Source organism: Balaenoptera physalus (assembly GCF_965194825.1).
Source record: "Balaenoptera physalus genome assembly, chromosome: 20".
Classification (NCBI taxonomy): Eukaryota; Metazoa; Chordata; class Mammalia; order Artiodactyla; family Balaenopteridae; genus Balaenoptera; species Balaenoptera physalus.
The window spans coordinates 18,385,809-18,399,646 of NC_138901.1; the positions used below are offsets into that span (position 1 = coordinate 18,385,809).

The 13,838-nt window shown below is 57.9% G+C and overlaps 1 protein-coding gene across 3 annotated transcripts; it reads right to left on the reverse strand.

Annotated features, from left to right (window-relative positions):
- Positions 1 to 42: 42 nt before the first annotated feature.
- Positions 43 to 11,884, reverse strand: PCGF2 (polycomb group ring finger 2). 3 transcript variants are annotated; one of them, XM_082440263.1, is made up of 10 exons: positions 11,704 to 11,884; positions 5,387 to 5,537; positions 4,659 to 4,755; positions 4,299 to 4,354; positions 4,157 to 4,207; positions 3,847 to 3,955; positions 3,620 to 3,674; positions 3,434 to 3,532; positions 2,240 to 2,320; positions 43 to 1,724 (listed from the first exon to the last, which is right to left on the reverse strand). In XM_082440263.1, exons 2-10 carry the CDS (start codon positions 5,496 to 5,498, stop codon positions 1,347 to 1,349), a joined length of 1,038 nt encoding a protein of 345 aa, XP_082296389.1. In that variant the 5' UTR covers positions 5,499 to 5,537; positions 11,704 to 11,884; the 3' UTR covers positions 43 to 1,346. The 3 variants fall into 3 exon arrangements, with proteins under 3 accessions (XP_082296389.1, XP_082296388.1, XP_082296387.1); XM_082440262.1 differs by having other exon boundaries at positions 3,434 to 3,529; positions 11,704 to 11,835; XM_082440261.1 differs by lacking the exon at positions 11,704 to 11,884.
- Between the last annotated feature and the right edge of the window lie 1,954 nt (positions 11,885 to 13,838).

Here is a 13,838-nt window from a genome sequence, read left to right on the forward strand (position 1 = left end):
CACCCTTTCCCTGTCCCCTCTATCCCAAAGAACTACAGGCTCTGGAGAGTATGCAGCATTTATTACAAAGCCAGGAGATACAGGTGTCCCAGGAGGAGGATACAGCCACAGCACCTCAGACACAGGACGAGGTGCGAACACAGACAAACCCACTGGGGGACACCTGACCCCAAATACATAGGTTGTGATAGTCTTGCCTCCTCCCCTCATCCCGATCTGACCTATGTACATTGGAGGAAAAACTGGTGGGCAGGGGTCTGTTGGGGTCTGCCCCTCAGGGGGCAGACCACTTGACTTCTTGGGATGGAGCTGAGGTCAGATCTCACAGGTTCTGTCTTCTTGTGCTTTTAGATGCCTGTTGCTCTTTCCTGACTTGGCCTCAGCTGCGGGTGGGGAGGGCACTGGAGGACTGTTTGCCTTTGGCAAAGTCTGGGGTCTGTGCTTATCTGAGGTCAACCCCCCCTTCCACCTCTCCACTACAGGCCCCCAAGTGAGACTTCCCCATCCGCCTTGCTAGTGCGGGCTCCTGGGTGGGGGGCGTGGAAGAAGGAGGTGAAGCGGTTCACAATGCTGACACCACAGTGGAAGTTCAAGGGCTGAGGCCTTCTGTGGCCTCAATCTTCTTTTCCACGAGATAAATGATGCAAAGGCCACACACACAGGGGGGAAAAAAAGGCAGAACTATCTATTACACAAAGTCTCTACTGCAAGAGGAGGAGGTAAGGGAGATGCCCTCTCCACTGCCCACTTGCTCCTCAGAACCAGGGGATAGGCTGCATTTGTAAAAGGCACTGTCTTAGCAATTCTCTGGACATTCAACAATGGTGGGGGGGAGGGTACTGGTCAGGGTCAGGGCAGGACAGCGGCCAAGATGGGGAGAGAAACAGGGTGGACCTCATACACAGCCAGCTCGAGTCGTGCCTAAAGCTTTGGGGGTTGGTGGGGGCCCTTCCAGCACCGCATATGCCTTGGGAAACAGAAGGAGGATGGGGCAGGCCTTCACGGAGCCTCAAGTGGCCCCACCAATCCACCTCTAGGCACCCCCAAAAAGAGCAGAGCAAATTACACAAGACCGCCTAAAAACGAGCACCCCATCCCCCACACATACACACACACATCAAGTTTGTTTCCTGTGGCATTTAAATTAATCTGGTTGGTCCATAGAAAATAAGTATGTATATTTGGTTTCTCCTATGTACATATATATATAGATTTATTTATAAAACCCATCCCCGACCCCTAAGGTGGGGGGAGCTGGGGAAAGTAGAAGAGGTGGAAAAGGGGGCCCAGAAAAAGTGGAGGGGTGGAGAGGCATTGCTGGAAAAGGAGGGAGAGGGTCCCTTTCCTCAAGTTAAGGGGGGCACGGGAGCTCCGTTGACAGTCATCTTGCGCCCCCTGCTGGTGGAAGGCGGTGTCTGCAGGCAGTTCGAGGTGCCCCCGTTGGCAGCTGTGGTGGCCCCACCGGCTGTCGCGGGGGGAGTGGGGGAGGTCGGGTGGGGGGCCGAGGGGCCATGGGAGCTGGGAGAGCCATGGGAGGGGGTGGCTGGGCTGGGCAGGGAGGAGGAGGTGGCCGGCAGGGTGGCAGGGCTGGGAGCCTTGTCGCTGACTGACTCACACTCAGACGCCCCGCTGGTATTGGTGCCCTCGGAGGGGGTGGGCGCTGTGGGTAAGGTGAGCCGCTTGCAGGCTGGCTGGACGCGATACTTGAGGGGGAGAGGGCCATTCTGCAGGGAGAGGGGAGGGGAGGGCGTCAGGAGAAAGAGGCTCACGGGGCAGCCACCCACCTTCACCCCACGGCACCCAAACAGGGAGAAGGGAAGGTCCAGGCCTTGGAGAGGAGAAAGACTGGGTAGAGAGGAGGAGACACGCAACGTGGGACTGACCAAGCAAGGCCGGAGAGACAGGGGCACACAGAGACCCAGAGAGGAAGGGAGCGCACGTAAGACCCGAGACAGAAAAAGGAGAGAGGGAGGCCGAAGAGCAGAAGGCGAAGTTTACTCCTCCACGCCCGAACTGGGGCACGTGATCTGCCCAAGGATGCTTTTCTCCTTCTGAGTGCGGAAAGTCATCAGTGAGAGAGCGTCCGGAGGCGGACCTGGTGTGGGGCAGGCCACCCTGGACATGTCCGGCTCATGAGACGAGGGATAAGCTGTCTGTGATTACAGCAGGGTGGCCCACGTGATGGCCCAGTGTCCCCTTTCGGCCCTGTCCCCTTTCTGGCACCACCCCACCCACTCACCCGCCGCCAGGGGTAGATGTAGGCGATGTCCATGAGGGTATAGTATTCCTTCAGCGGCTCGTCCTCATAGAGAACCTCAACCTGGAGGAGGGAAGGGAGGACAGCTCAAGCCTCCAACTGTTCGGCAAAGAGGCTCCAAGCAGGTGGTCCCTCGTTACTCTGGGGTTTCATGATGGATTCGACTTCCCTATCAGAGTTGTTCCAACATAACTCCTGACCAGCAGGTGGGAAGGGATCCAAAGAAGATACCCACATCATCAACAGCCCCAGCCCCAGCAATCCACACAGCGGTCTGGGTCCCCTTCTATCTCTGGCATGTTCTCCAGGGAGCTAACAGGCAAAGAAAAGGCCCAGGTGAGAAGGAACTTCTGGAGCAATGACTCTCACCCAGGCTGCACAGTGGAATCACACCAATGCTTGGATCTCACTCCCAGAGATTGTTTTAACTGGTATGACATGAATTGAGTTTTAATCTCAACAGGCAACCCCTCACATAATTCTGACATGTGGCAAAGTTTGGAATCCACTGTCCTAGAGCCTCAATAGTCCACAGACCAGCAGCACCAGAAGCACCTGGGAGCCTGCCAGAAATGCAAAATCTACTCAATCAGAATCTGCATTTTGGGACTTCCCTGGCAGTCCAGTGGTCAGGACTCCGCGCTTCCACTGCAGGGGGTGCCAGGGGGTGCCAGGGGGTGCATCTTCGATCCCTGGTCAGGGAACTAAGATTCCTGCATGCCTCTAGGCACGCCCCCCTCAAAAAAAAAAAGGAACCTGCATCTGCATTTTAACAAGATCTCTAGGGGATCATACACATATTCAAATTTGAGAAGCAATGTCCTAAAGCTCCTTGGCAATTTCAGACTAGCATTCCCACAGCCAGCTGGCACCAGATAAGGCCCTGCATTTTTACACACACACCTCTGCCATAGTTCTAAACGTGCAAGCATGTACACACACACACACACACACACACACACCATCTTGGTCTCATGCACCTCTGCACACTGGCTTCAGCAGACGCAGACTGCCCCACCCCAATCTAGTTTTCAATTACCCTTCTACACGGGCTCAATTACACAACCGTGCAGGCCCTTGGTGACGCCCAGCCAGCCCTGAACAATGGCTGAGATGCACAGATTGTCAGATGCATCCACACACGGACACGTTTTTCAAAAGGGCCCAGGGACTCACCTTGTACTTGCTGGGCACATCCATCTTGTTGCGGAGAAACTTGGCGAGATGCATGACAGTCATGGCTGCTGGGCATCGCAGGAAGCGCACCCCTGTCTGCTGCGGGAGAGGCACCCAAGGGCTGGGGTCCACCCCGGCACTCTCTCCCAGCCCACACCCCGCTCCTGGGCAGGCCCCAGCACTCACTTTCTCCTTGTCACCATCCCCATTTTCCAGGGGGCCCTTCTTCTCTTCCCGGTCCCTGCAGAAGGAGAAGGAATGAAGCAAGGGAGACCCTGGAGCAGGCAGGATCTAACTGCACACATCCGGAAGGCCCTCCCAGAAGCACCCTTTCCCCCCAGGGGAATGGGGACGGCATGGGAGAAGGGACCCGGCCTAGGACTCCGAAAGGACCAGGCATGGGCCAGACTTGCCTGACGCCTTCGTAGAACTCGATGGAGAGGCTGACAATCTCGTCGTCGCTCAGAGCCCCCTTCTCCTGCTCCAGGACCTCGCCACGGTCCTCGTTGGAGCCGTTGGGAACTGCAGAAGGAGAGAGCTCTGAGGCGTTGGCCTGGGGGGGGACAGGAGCCCCACCAAGGACCCAGGGATCTCAGAGCTCAGTGCGGTGAGCCCAGCCACGCCTGGGCTGGGGAGGCCGTGTGTGGTGCCCACCGGCCCTCCATGCATCTGGCCCTTACACCTGGGGCAGCGCCACGCGCACACACACGTGGACACACTCACCTTCTGTCAGGGGGTAGGCTGCATAGAAATCCCGCCTCCGTTTCATCTCATCTAGAAGAGAGGGAGCAGGCTGAGGCGGGGAGCAACAGCCTGGGCAGTGGGGGAGTGGGGGAGGGGGCGGGAGGACGAAGGGCGTAGGTACCTTTAAAAAGCCCAGGGACCAATTTGTAGACGATGTCTTGAAGGGTTTTGTCAGATCTGGAAAAAAGCACACAGGGGCCTGTCGGCAACCACCTCACCCTGACTCTCCAGCCTGGGGCCCCCTCTTCCCACCTCCCTTCCCGAGATCCAGGGCCCAGGCATGGGGCTCCCTAGAGGCCTTGCCTCTACCTCTCTAGAATTTCTCAGCTGGATACATCCCTGAGGGAAGGAAGGGGATTCGGTCCATGCCTGGTGCTTCTCCTCCACCTGCCACCCTGGCTTCAGGAAGCAAGGAGGGCTGGGGGACAGAGGGCAGCTGCCCCAGAGGATGGGCGGGGACAGGAGGAGGTGCTGGGCCCACCTGATGCTCAGCAGCGGCCGGGTTTTGTGCACCTGTACGTCGCACATGGGGCAGTACTTGTTGGTCTCCAGGTAGCGCACAATGCAGGTTTTGCAGACTTGGGGGGGTGGGGGGGGTGGTGTGGAGGGAAGAGGAAGAGTCAGAGTCCCCTTCATCACCCAGGACCAACCCCCATGCCCCCTGCTCGGGTTCAGGTGTCCCCTCTTCTCCACCTTGTTCCCGCAGCTCAGGCCAGTTCAAAGACCCAACACAGTCCTGTCTTGCACAGATGGCAACTGCCCCTTATCATCCATCGTTGGGGGAGGACAGAGTGTGTGTGTGTGTGTGTGTGTGTGTGTGTGTGTGTGTGTGTGTGTGTGTGTGTTCGTGGAGCCAGTGTCATGCACCATGCAGAAGGTGAGCCCCAAGTCCCAAGCCCCCCGGACGGAGTACAAAACAATAGCCAACCTATGAAGACACCTCCCAGGGTCCTTGACCCCCAGCCACAAGCCCGTGGTGCACACCAGGGCACCTGCGTCTTCAGGGAGTGCAATTTCAGCCACAGAGATTCAAGGAGAGAACTGAGATTTCAGGTAAAAGTTCCCCAAATGAACTTCTGAGCTGAACCTTCCAGTATCCCCTCCCAGGCAGCCTCTCAGGGACCTGGGACCCTCACCAGACACATGGACATGTTCGCTCTTCAGGGCAGAGGCCACCCACCCGAGGAGCAGCCCCTCGACCCAACTCACAGGAATGCAAGCACTCCACGATGGTAGTGGCGTCGATGAAGTACCCCCCGCAGAGGGCACACATGAGGTGAGGGTTCAGCTCGGTGATTTTAATCCGTGTGGTCCGATGCATGATGCCGGGGTGGGGGGCAGGGGACTGGGGAGCGTCACCCTGGGAAATAAACATGGAATCAGGAACCCACAGAGCCAAGAGCCCCTCCCACACTCTACTCCACCTGCCCCACAAGCGACATCGCTCCTGGGCCCAAGGCCCTTCCTTTCCCTTTAAGGCCGGACAGGGTGCACGTGTGGGGATGGTTCTTTCTGACTCCCTGTGAGTGTTCCCTGGGTGCCAGGGGCTCTGGAGATTTCATGACCTTGAGCAACAAGGTCAGGTTCTATCTCAGGACAGCAGAAAGACTGAGGTTAGACCATAGGAAGTACTACTCAACTCTCCAGAGGATGTGGGGAGGCAGGAAAATGGAAGAGAACAGAGATTTAAAAATTCTCCCTGGGCTTCCCTGGTGGTGCAGTGGTTAAGAATCCGCCTGCCTAATGCAGGAGACACGGGTTCGAGCCCTGGTCCTGGAAGATCCCACATGCCGCGGAGCAACTAAGCCCGTGTGCCACAACTACTGAGCCCGCACGCCTAGAGCCCGTGCTCCCCAACAAGAGAAGCCACCGCAATGAGAAGCCCGCACACCACAACGAAGAGTAGCCCTAGCTCACCACAACTAGAGAAAGCCCACGTGCAGCAACGAAGACCCAACACAGCCAAAAATAAATACATAAATAAATAAATAAATAAATCACACACACACACACACACACACACACACACACACACACACACACACACACAATTCTCCCTGATCCCAATCCGTATTCACTCAAGTGAACTCACTAGGAACTATGAGGAAACTTAGACTCCTGACTGGGTCTTTCTACTCCATCCTACCCTCCTTCCATCCCATCACTCCTTACTCCTTCTCCAGGAAGCGTTCCCTGGAAACACTGGGGGCACGACCGCCCTAAGGCTGAAGGGGGCACCCCATAACTTGTCCTTGCACTGCTGCGTCCAGCCCCAGCCCCGGAGCAGCTCCCTGGAAATGCACCATATGCTGACCATGCAGGTTGTAGGCCTGGTGCTCAAGCAGGAAATACTGAGGATGGTCCTTATGTGCCCAAAGTTGGGAACACACAGCTCCAGCCCGCCCCCTGGCCCAGCCCTGGACTCTGCAGGTTAACTGCAAAGTCTGGGCAAAAAGACTGCTACTGCCCCTTCCACAGGAAGGCCGCCATGTGCCCCGACAAAGAGCCTGCTGCACGTTGCCCCTCCCAGGCACACGCAGGAATCTCCCCACGTGGGCACTGCTACCCACCCACCGTATCCTGTCTGCAACCTGGCCACAAGCTGCCCAGTGACAGACCACAGGCTCTCAGAGATGCCTGCCAAAGCTATGCAGAAAGTTCTCCCCACAGCCCACCGAGTGCCCAGCCAGGCCCTGGCAGGGTCCGGGGAGGAAAGGCAAAGCCCAGGTCTGGACTGGCTGACGTGCTTACTTCTTGGTATAGAAATCCAACCTGCACCCAGAAGCGATGGCACCTCCCTCCTCTTTCCCAGAGTAGAAGCCCAAGGGGCGGGGCTTGGGAGGGCGGCCAAGTCCCGACAGCTCTTTTACAACATACATCCTTCTCTCCTTTCCAGAAAGATTTCTAAAGCCAACACATTGGGTTTTCTAGGACCCAAAATTCACAGCTGGGAAACAGCAGTTTCTATAGAGACCCCAGAATGAGTTTGGCCAGGACCCAAACAGCCAACAGAGGCTGGCCAGAGACCGAAAGAGATGGAGAGACACAAAGGCCACATGTGAGAGAGACACCAAGTTGCAGGGCAGACAGAGATGAATAAGCAAGCCCAGAGCCAGTGGAGACGCAGCGGCCAAGACCTGCAGACATGGCCCGAGGAAGGAAAGGGGTTCCCGCCTCCCCTCAGCCAGCTCTCCCTGCATGGGTCCCCTCTTCATAATTATGTAGAAGCCTTGCTGGCTACTACACTGTTTGGTCGTTCCCATAGTAACCCCTGGCAAGATGCCCAAATATTATTACAACCATCCAGAGGAGGGAACAAACTCCAAGTGGCTGACTCGCTGAGCGTGTGTAATATCCATCGGATGTGTACAGGCTGCTGGACCTCCAAAGGTACTTCATGTGACTACTTGCCCCATGTGTGTGTCTTGTCCAAACGAATCTAAGTGTGTGTGTGCACAGCCAGAAACAAAACATTTTGGGGTCTGATAATATATGAGGGTCCTGGTTGCTATTGGCAAATCTCATGTCTTCTTTTCTCTGTCTCTCACACACACTTACACACACACACACACACACACAAACACGTGGGCGCTTCACACTGCCTTAGCCACCTCATTCACATACTCACTGTGTTTTCAAAACAGACACTTGCTTTTAAGAACTCCCATGCAGTTCCCTCCAGGCCAACTGTGGCCTCAACATGCAAGAGCTCCTAAGCAAATGGCTTTGACCCTCACCCTCTCACTTCTGCAAGCACTCAGACCAAGACTACCCCTCAAGCTCTGTTCTGGATGCACGGGTGAAGGCAAGAGCTGTGGTGCTTACTGGATGAAATGTTCCTCCTTCTCCCTTTAAGAAATGAGCCCCCTTGCCACACTCCCTGCTCCCCCCCACCCCATCCCCAGGGGCCTCAGACCTCTGGGGCTGGGGGTGGGGAGAAGCACTGATTGGTTCCTCACCTGATTGCCATGGTTACCTGCAGGGCCCTGCCAGCAGGTGCCAAGAACAACTGTAAACAGGAGCTCTGTTCCCTCACCCACTCACCATCTCTCTCCCCCCATGAGCTCCCAGGCCCCACATCTCATACCCAGCTCCTCCCCAGCTGCAACTGGCTGGACCTCCAGCTCCCATCACCTTAGGGAAGAGCCTGAGGGTGAAGGAGAGGGAGAGACAAGTCCCAAGAAGCAGAAAAAGGGAGACCAAGGGCCATTTGGAAGTGGCCCTGTGGAGCTCTGGGGGCTTTCACAGGTCAGTACTGACCACATCCCCACAGTGAACCTGAGCACCGTCTCCCACCCACAATACCTCCCCCAACCGGGGGCCAAGTCCTTCAATATCTTCTGTCCCCAAACCACTGTTTTTGCAAGGGCATCATGGTGGAACAGCCCTTGCTCCTGGCCCCTGGTGCCCCGGGTTTCAGCTATAGTGGCAGGAAAGGAGCTTGATCAGCACCCAGCAACCAACCCCAACTCCTCCTTGCCATCCAAGCCTGGCATGTGTCTTTCCCCATCCTCAAAGCCCCCTACTTATAGAGATCACCCCCGATCTCTCCATTCTTACCAGTCTTTTCTGGAAGCTCTCCCGTAATTTAGACTTCTCTCAGCGTCAGTTTTTTTTCTTTTTCCCCTGCAGAAATAGCCAATCTCTGATAACCCAGAGGTTCCCTTCTGCTCCTTCAGATGCCCAGCTACAGAATTCTTTGCTCTGCTTTCCCTCCACATGAAATTCACCCAACTCCCTTACTAGAAAATCTCCAAGTCTTGGGAAGAGGCACTGAAGGTCACATCCAGACATCTAGAATTGCAGAGGTGGAAGGGATCTTATTAGAAAGCACCTTGTCCAGTCCTTTCATTTTACAGATGAAGAAACTCAGAAAGAAGTGACCTGTCTCAGGTCATGCAGTCACTCAGTGGCAGTTCTAGGACTAGACGCAGCCTGACTCCCGTTCCAGTGCTCTTTCCACACTGGCACCCAGGCCGGGCTTCCTACTCATCTAAGGAACCAATAAGCCTGGCCTGACTCCATCCAGGCAGGCGGAAGGTAGAAGGACTCCAGGTTCCACAGAAGACCATTCAGTGAGCCATCTGGGCCAAAACATAACCAACAGTACACATTCTCGCTTTGAAGTAGAAAGAGGAGAGGGGGCAGAGGCTAATGGCCTCACCCAACTTTCCTGATACAGATATGGAAGCAGGCTCTGTGGAAGCTCAGTGAGCCAGACTGTACTGGGTCCCAGGAGTTCGGGTTCAGCTGTGCAACCCTGTGTATTTGTGTGTGTGTAGGGAGAGTAGGGGGTGGAGGTCTGTCTGGGACACTGTCAAACTCTCAATGTTCCCTGATGCTTGACCTTGGGTGGAGGATCTGCACCTCCCACCAGCAGCATCATAAAAGTCCTCTAGTCTCCTGAAGACAGGCTCACTCTACCCTCCCTCCCTTTCCCACCTCTCAGCTTCCTAAGGTCAAACAAAGACAAAAATCCAAAATATACACAGATGCACACTGCCAGATACACACACACACATATGCACACACAGTCAGACACACCCCCTCCATTTCTCTCTCACATTCACAACACACAAGGCCAGACACTTGGCCAGACACACACACAGACACACCCCAACACCCATAGAGCCAGACCAGAGCCAGGCCCACGCTTGCCAGATGTACAAGCCGCCCCCACCCACCCCAGGAGCACACAGTCTGACATCCCTGCCTGAAACCAGAGCTGCAAACACACACCACCCTTCTGTGCATCCCCGGTCTACCGAGGGTAAATTATAACGTAAGTCTTCCAGCAACAAAGGCAGTGCAGCTCCCAGCCTCGCTCTGGGGGCCAGAGGCTGGAGGAGTGGGGTGGGCATCCAACCTGCATGAAGACGTCCCCTCTTCCTGTCCAGGCTCTCTCCATTCCCATGGCAACAGCTCCATCAACCAAGATCTCCCAGGGAAGACCAGAAGCAGGAGAGAGCACCCCCCACAAAGACTTCAGCTTGAACCCCGCCCAGCTACTCTCTGGATCCCAAGTCCCAAGTCCCACCTCAGGCCTGTTTCCTGCCTCATTCCAAAGACAGCTCTAAGACCTCAACCCCCAACTCCGAACCAGGAAACCCCGGGGAAAACCTCCCCACCAAAAAGCTGTAACAGAGCTGCCTTTATGCTCCTTCTCCAAGTACTGGCACCTTGGAACAGAGTGGAGAGGGGGAGGAAGAGAAATTATAGAGTTTCAGGAACAGATGCAAACTGCAAGAGGCCCAGAGAAGGAGGCTTAAGAACGGAGTGGGAGACAACCAGGAGACCACCCCCCGGCCCCCAGAGACAGGGAGGCCTGGAGACTGAGGCAGAGCAGCGTGGTGGTGGGGGGGGGGGGCTCTCTGAGAGACAAAGACCAGGGGGAAGCGCGGGGCAACGCTTCCACAAGATTTACAGGCAAATTCACCATCCCCAGGCCTCCTCCTTCCCCACCTCAAGCCATCCGGAGCAATTCTGGGCAGACGGGGGCAGTGGGGGAGGGAGAGAGGCATGCCTGGGCCCCCCGTGGAGACAGGAGGGGCAGGGGTGTCTGCTCGCCGAGGGGTCCCATCCCCTCAGAAATAGAAGCAGGAGGACCTAGGAAAGGAGGGGGCAGCCGGGCTCCCCAGTGGAAGAGCGGCCAGTCCGCCAGCCCCCTCCTGCATCTGCGGGCGATAGAAAATATCGCGATAAATCTTCCCCATCTCCATTCTACCCCCTCCACCCCGGCATCCCCAGGAACCTGGGTCAGAAGATCAGAGACCCCAGTTACCGGGTGGCCGCTCCTACCTTCCCTAGAGCCAAACTTTCGGCGGGGCCCAAGGAGGGGTGTTCCGGAGAAAGAGGCTCCGCCGAGGTGGTTCGGGGAGGGGGCGGGGCGCCCAGTCCCGGGATGGCGGGGGGAAAGGGACCGACTGGGGGAGGTGCCCGAGAGGACCGGTCCCGGCAGGGAAGAGCGCCCTCCCCCGGCCCCGCAGCAATCGAAAAGCTCGTCCCCTTCCTCCCAGCCTCAAGTCCTCGCGCGTCCACGACGCCCCAGTGCCCAACGAAGAAACCGAGAGCGACCCCTCCCCAAACCGAAAGGAGTAGTGGGAGAGGTCCAGGAGCTGCTCTGGCTCGTGGGGAGGGCTAGGGGGGCAGAGATCCGCCCCAGCGCGGAGCCCCAAAGCCCTTGTGGCTGCCTCGGACCCTCCCCCTCGCTACCTCGGGAGCAGGGTCTAGGGGGGCTGCGGCACAAAGAGGTGGTGGTCGAGGGAGACGCCAAATCGTTAAAAGGGGAATGCACTTCGGCCATCTTGGAAGGGAGGAAAAGGAAAAGGAGAGAGAAAAAAGGGAGAAAGGCGGACGGGGCGAGCTAGGACAGGGGCCGGCGGGGGTGGGGCGGAGACGCGAGAAGGCCCGGCTCGGAGCCTACCCCCACAGGGGTTTGTAAAGAAGGATGTACCGGCTCCCAGTCCCAGTCCCCAGATGGTTACGGGGTAGGAGGAGGAGGGAGAGGGGAGTCCGCGTCCGCTTACCTGGGTTCGGGGTCCGGTGGGTCTCGGGGAGGGGGGGATGGGAGGGAGGGAGGGAAGGGAGGGGAGGGGAGCCGCAGCCGTGTCGCTCGCTCGGGCGGCGAGAGGGGAGAAACCTACGGTAAGAAAGGAGTTTGTGAAAGCGGTTTGGGGTGGGAGGGAGAGAGGGGAGGGGAGGGGACGGAGGGGGGAGGGGAGGGACCGGAGCTCGGAGGCGGGGGGAGACAAAATGGCTTTTTTCCTCCAGACAAGAGTAGGTCCCGCCCACCACTCACCCACGTGACCTCATTCCTTCAGGGTGTTTGCGGAGAGGGGAAGAGGAGGAGGGGGAGAGGCTAAGGCTGCGCCCCCAACCGGGTGCCGGCCCCCCAAAAACTAGACCACGACCTCACCCTTCCTCAACTAACCCCTGCCCCCAAAATATGTGTGCGCCCCCCCCTACCCCCTGACCCTGCGATCCTCGCCCCTAGCTGGAGCGCCTGGAAAATGGTGAGATGAAGACTGGGCTGAAATGTGGCTCGCTCTGCAGCCCTCCACCCCTCGGCCTCGACCAAAGGGCAATGTGCTCAGGCGGGGGACGCGACGCTTCTGGCCACGAGTCCGGGTTATTTTCATTCACTTAAGTGACACTCCCTTGACATTAATAACTGCATGGGTGAGAGCGAGCGTCTCCTCCCCACTCCCCTTGCCCTCTCGGCGGCCCGATCGGCGGCTCTGAAACGCTGCGCCCAAGACCCGGCCCGGGCGCTTCGGGGGCGCAAACCGCCGGGGGGACGGAGGCAGAGGCCTGGAGGGACGTCTCGCGGCGAGGGCTCGGTTTGCTGTGGTGGAGGCTGGCGCCTCCGGTGTGCTTGGTCAAGATCGGAACGCAACCTGGGCCGGGAGGCAAGCTGAAGACGTCAGCTCAGACTCCGGGCCCGGGACACAGTAACCTGGCCTAACGCGAGAGGCCCGAGTGCACTCGAAAACAAGGCGCCGGGGCTCGGAAGTGGGCCCGCGCTTTTTTCCTGCCGGGCACTTATTCCCGCATTTTTCGCCCGCGCGCCGATTGCGCCCCGACCTCTGCAAGGTTGGTGCGCCTAGCTCGCCCAGGCGGCGGGAGGAGTCCGGCGAGCGAAAAGGCGGCTGGTGCCCGCCTACTCCGATCGTCGCTCCGGGCTCCGGTACCCAGTGGCTCCCGCCGGGAGGAGAAAACTAGGAGGGATCTTGGAAAAGCTGGGAGCAGCAGCTGAGGCCGGCGCCGGGGAAACCGATCGATACTACGTTATGGAGACTACCGTGGGCCCGCCTCATTAGGACGATCGATTCGCGTATTCGTTATTCAGGATTTATTAGGGATGATCATTATGTCAGTCGCTCCAAAGAGCTCGATTAGCCGGCCAGAAGCGCCATTAAGCGCACTGGCGGTGGGTGGCTCAAGTTAGGAAATTAGGAAACGAATCTTCAGCAAGCATCCGACCGCCTTCCTCTTCCTCCTTCCCTCCTCTTTGGCAGCCCAGGCAGACCCGAAGCTGAGGCCCCCGGGCTGAATGCTTTCACCCTTTGGCTGGCGACCAGAAGACCTGCGGACACTGGCCGCCAAGTGACCCCAGCTTCAGTCTTTGGCGCACACCCACCGAGTGGGGGCGGGGAGGAAGAGGAAGGGCTGGAGAGATTTCCGCCCAGAGAGGGTGGTCTGAGAACCCGCGGGAGCAGGGCCGGGGAGGATTCGGTCACCTGCTCTCCCTTCCTTCCTTGTGCGGGGAGACCGGGAGTTCTCCGCCCTTCACGGAAAGGGGGCTCTTGGCGGGGACACGCCCACTGTCCCTAGGGCAAGTGTGTTGCCGGCATCCTGGACTCTGCCCGGGAAGGCTAGCGCATCCTCTATGGTCCCCTGCGGGGAGGGGAGTGCAGCAGGGACTCCTGGTCTGCCACTCCTTTCGGGCTAGAAGATCCCGGGCAAGAGAAACCTGTAGGGGTTTCGCGAAGGTCTCGGTCTCACCCATGATCCACAGGGGGCACCCAGGGGCTGTCTTGAATGAAGGTGGGAGAATATCAGCTACTGGGAAGAAGGCTGACGTCCCTCTGAGTCCCCACTGCGGCCCTTTAATCCTGGAGTGCTGCCCAAGGGGACGACCGTGCTCACTGGGAATCCGTTC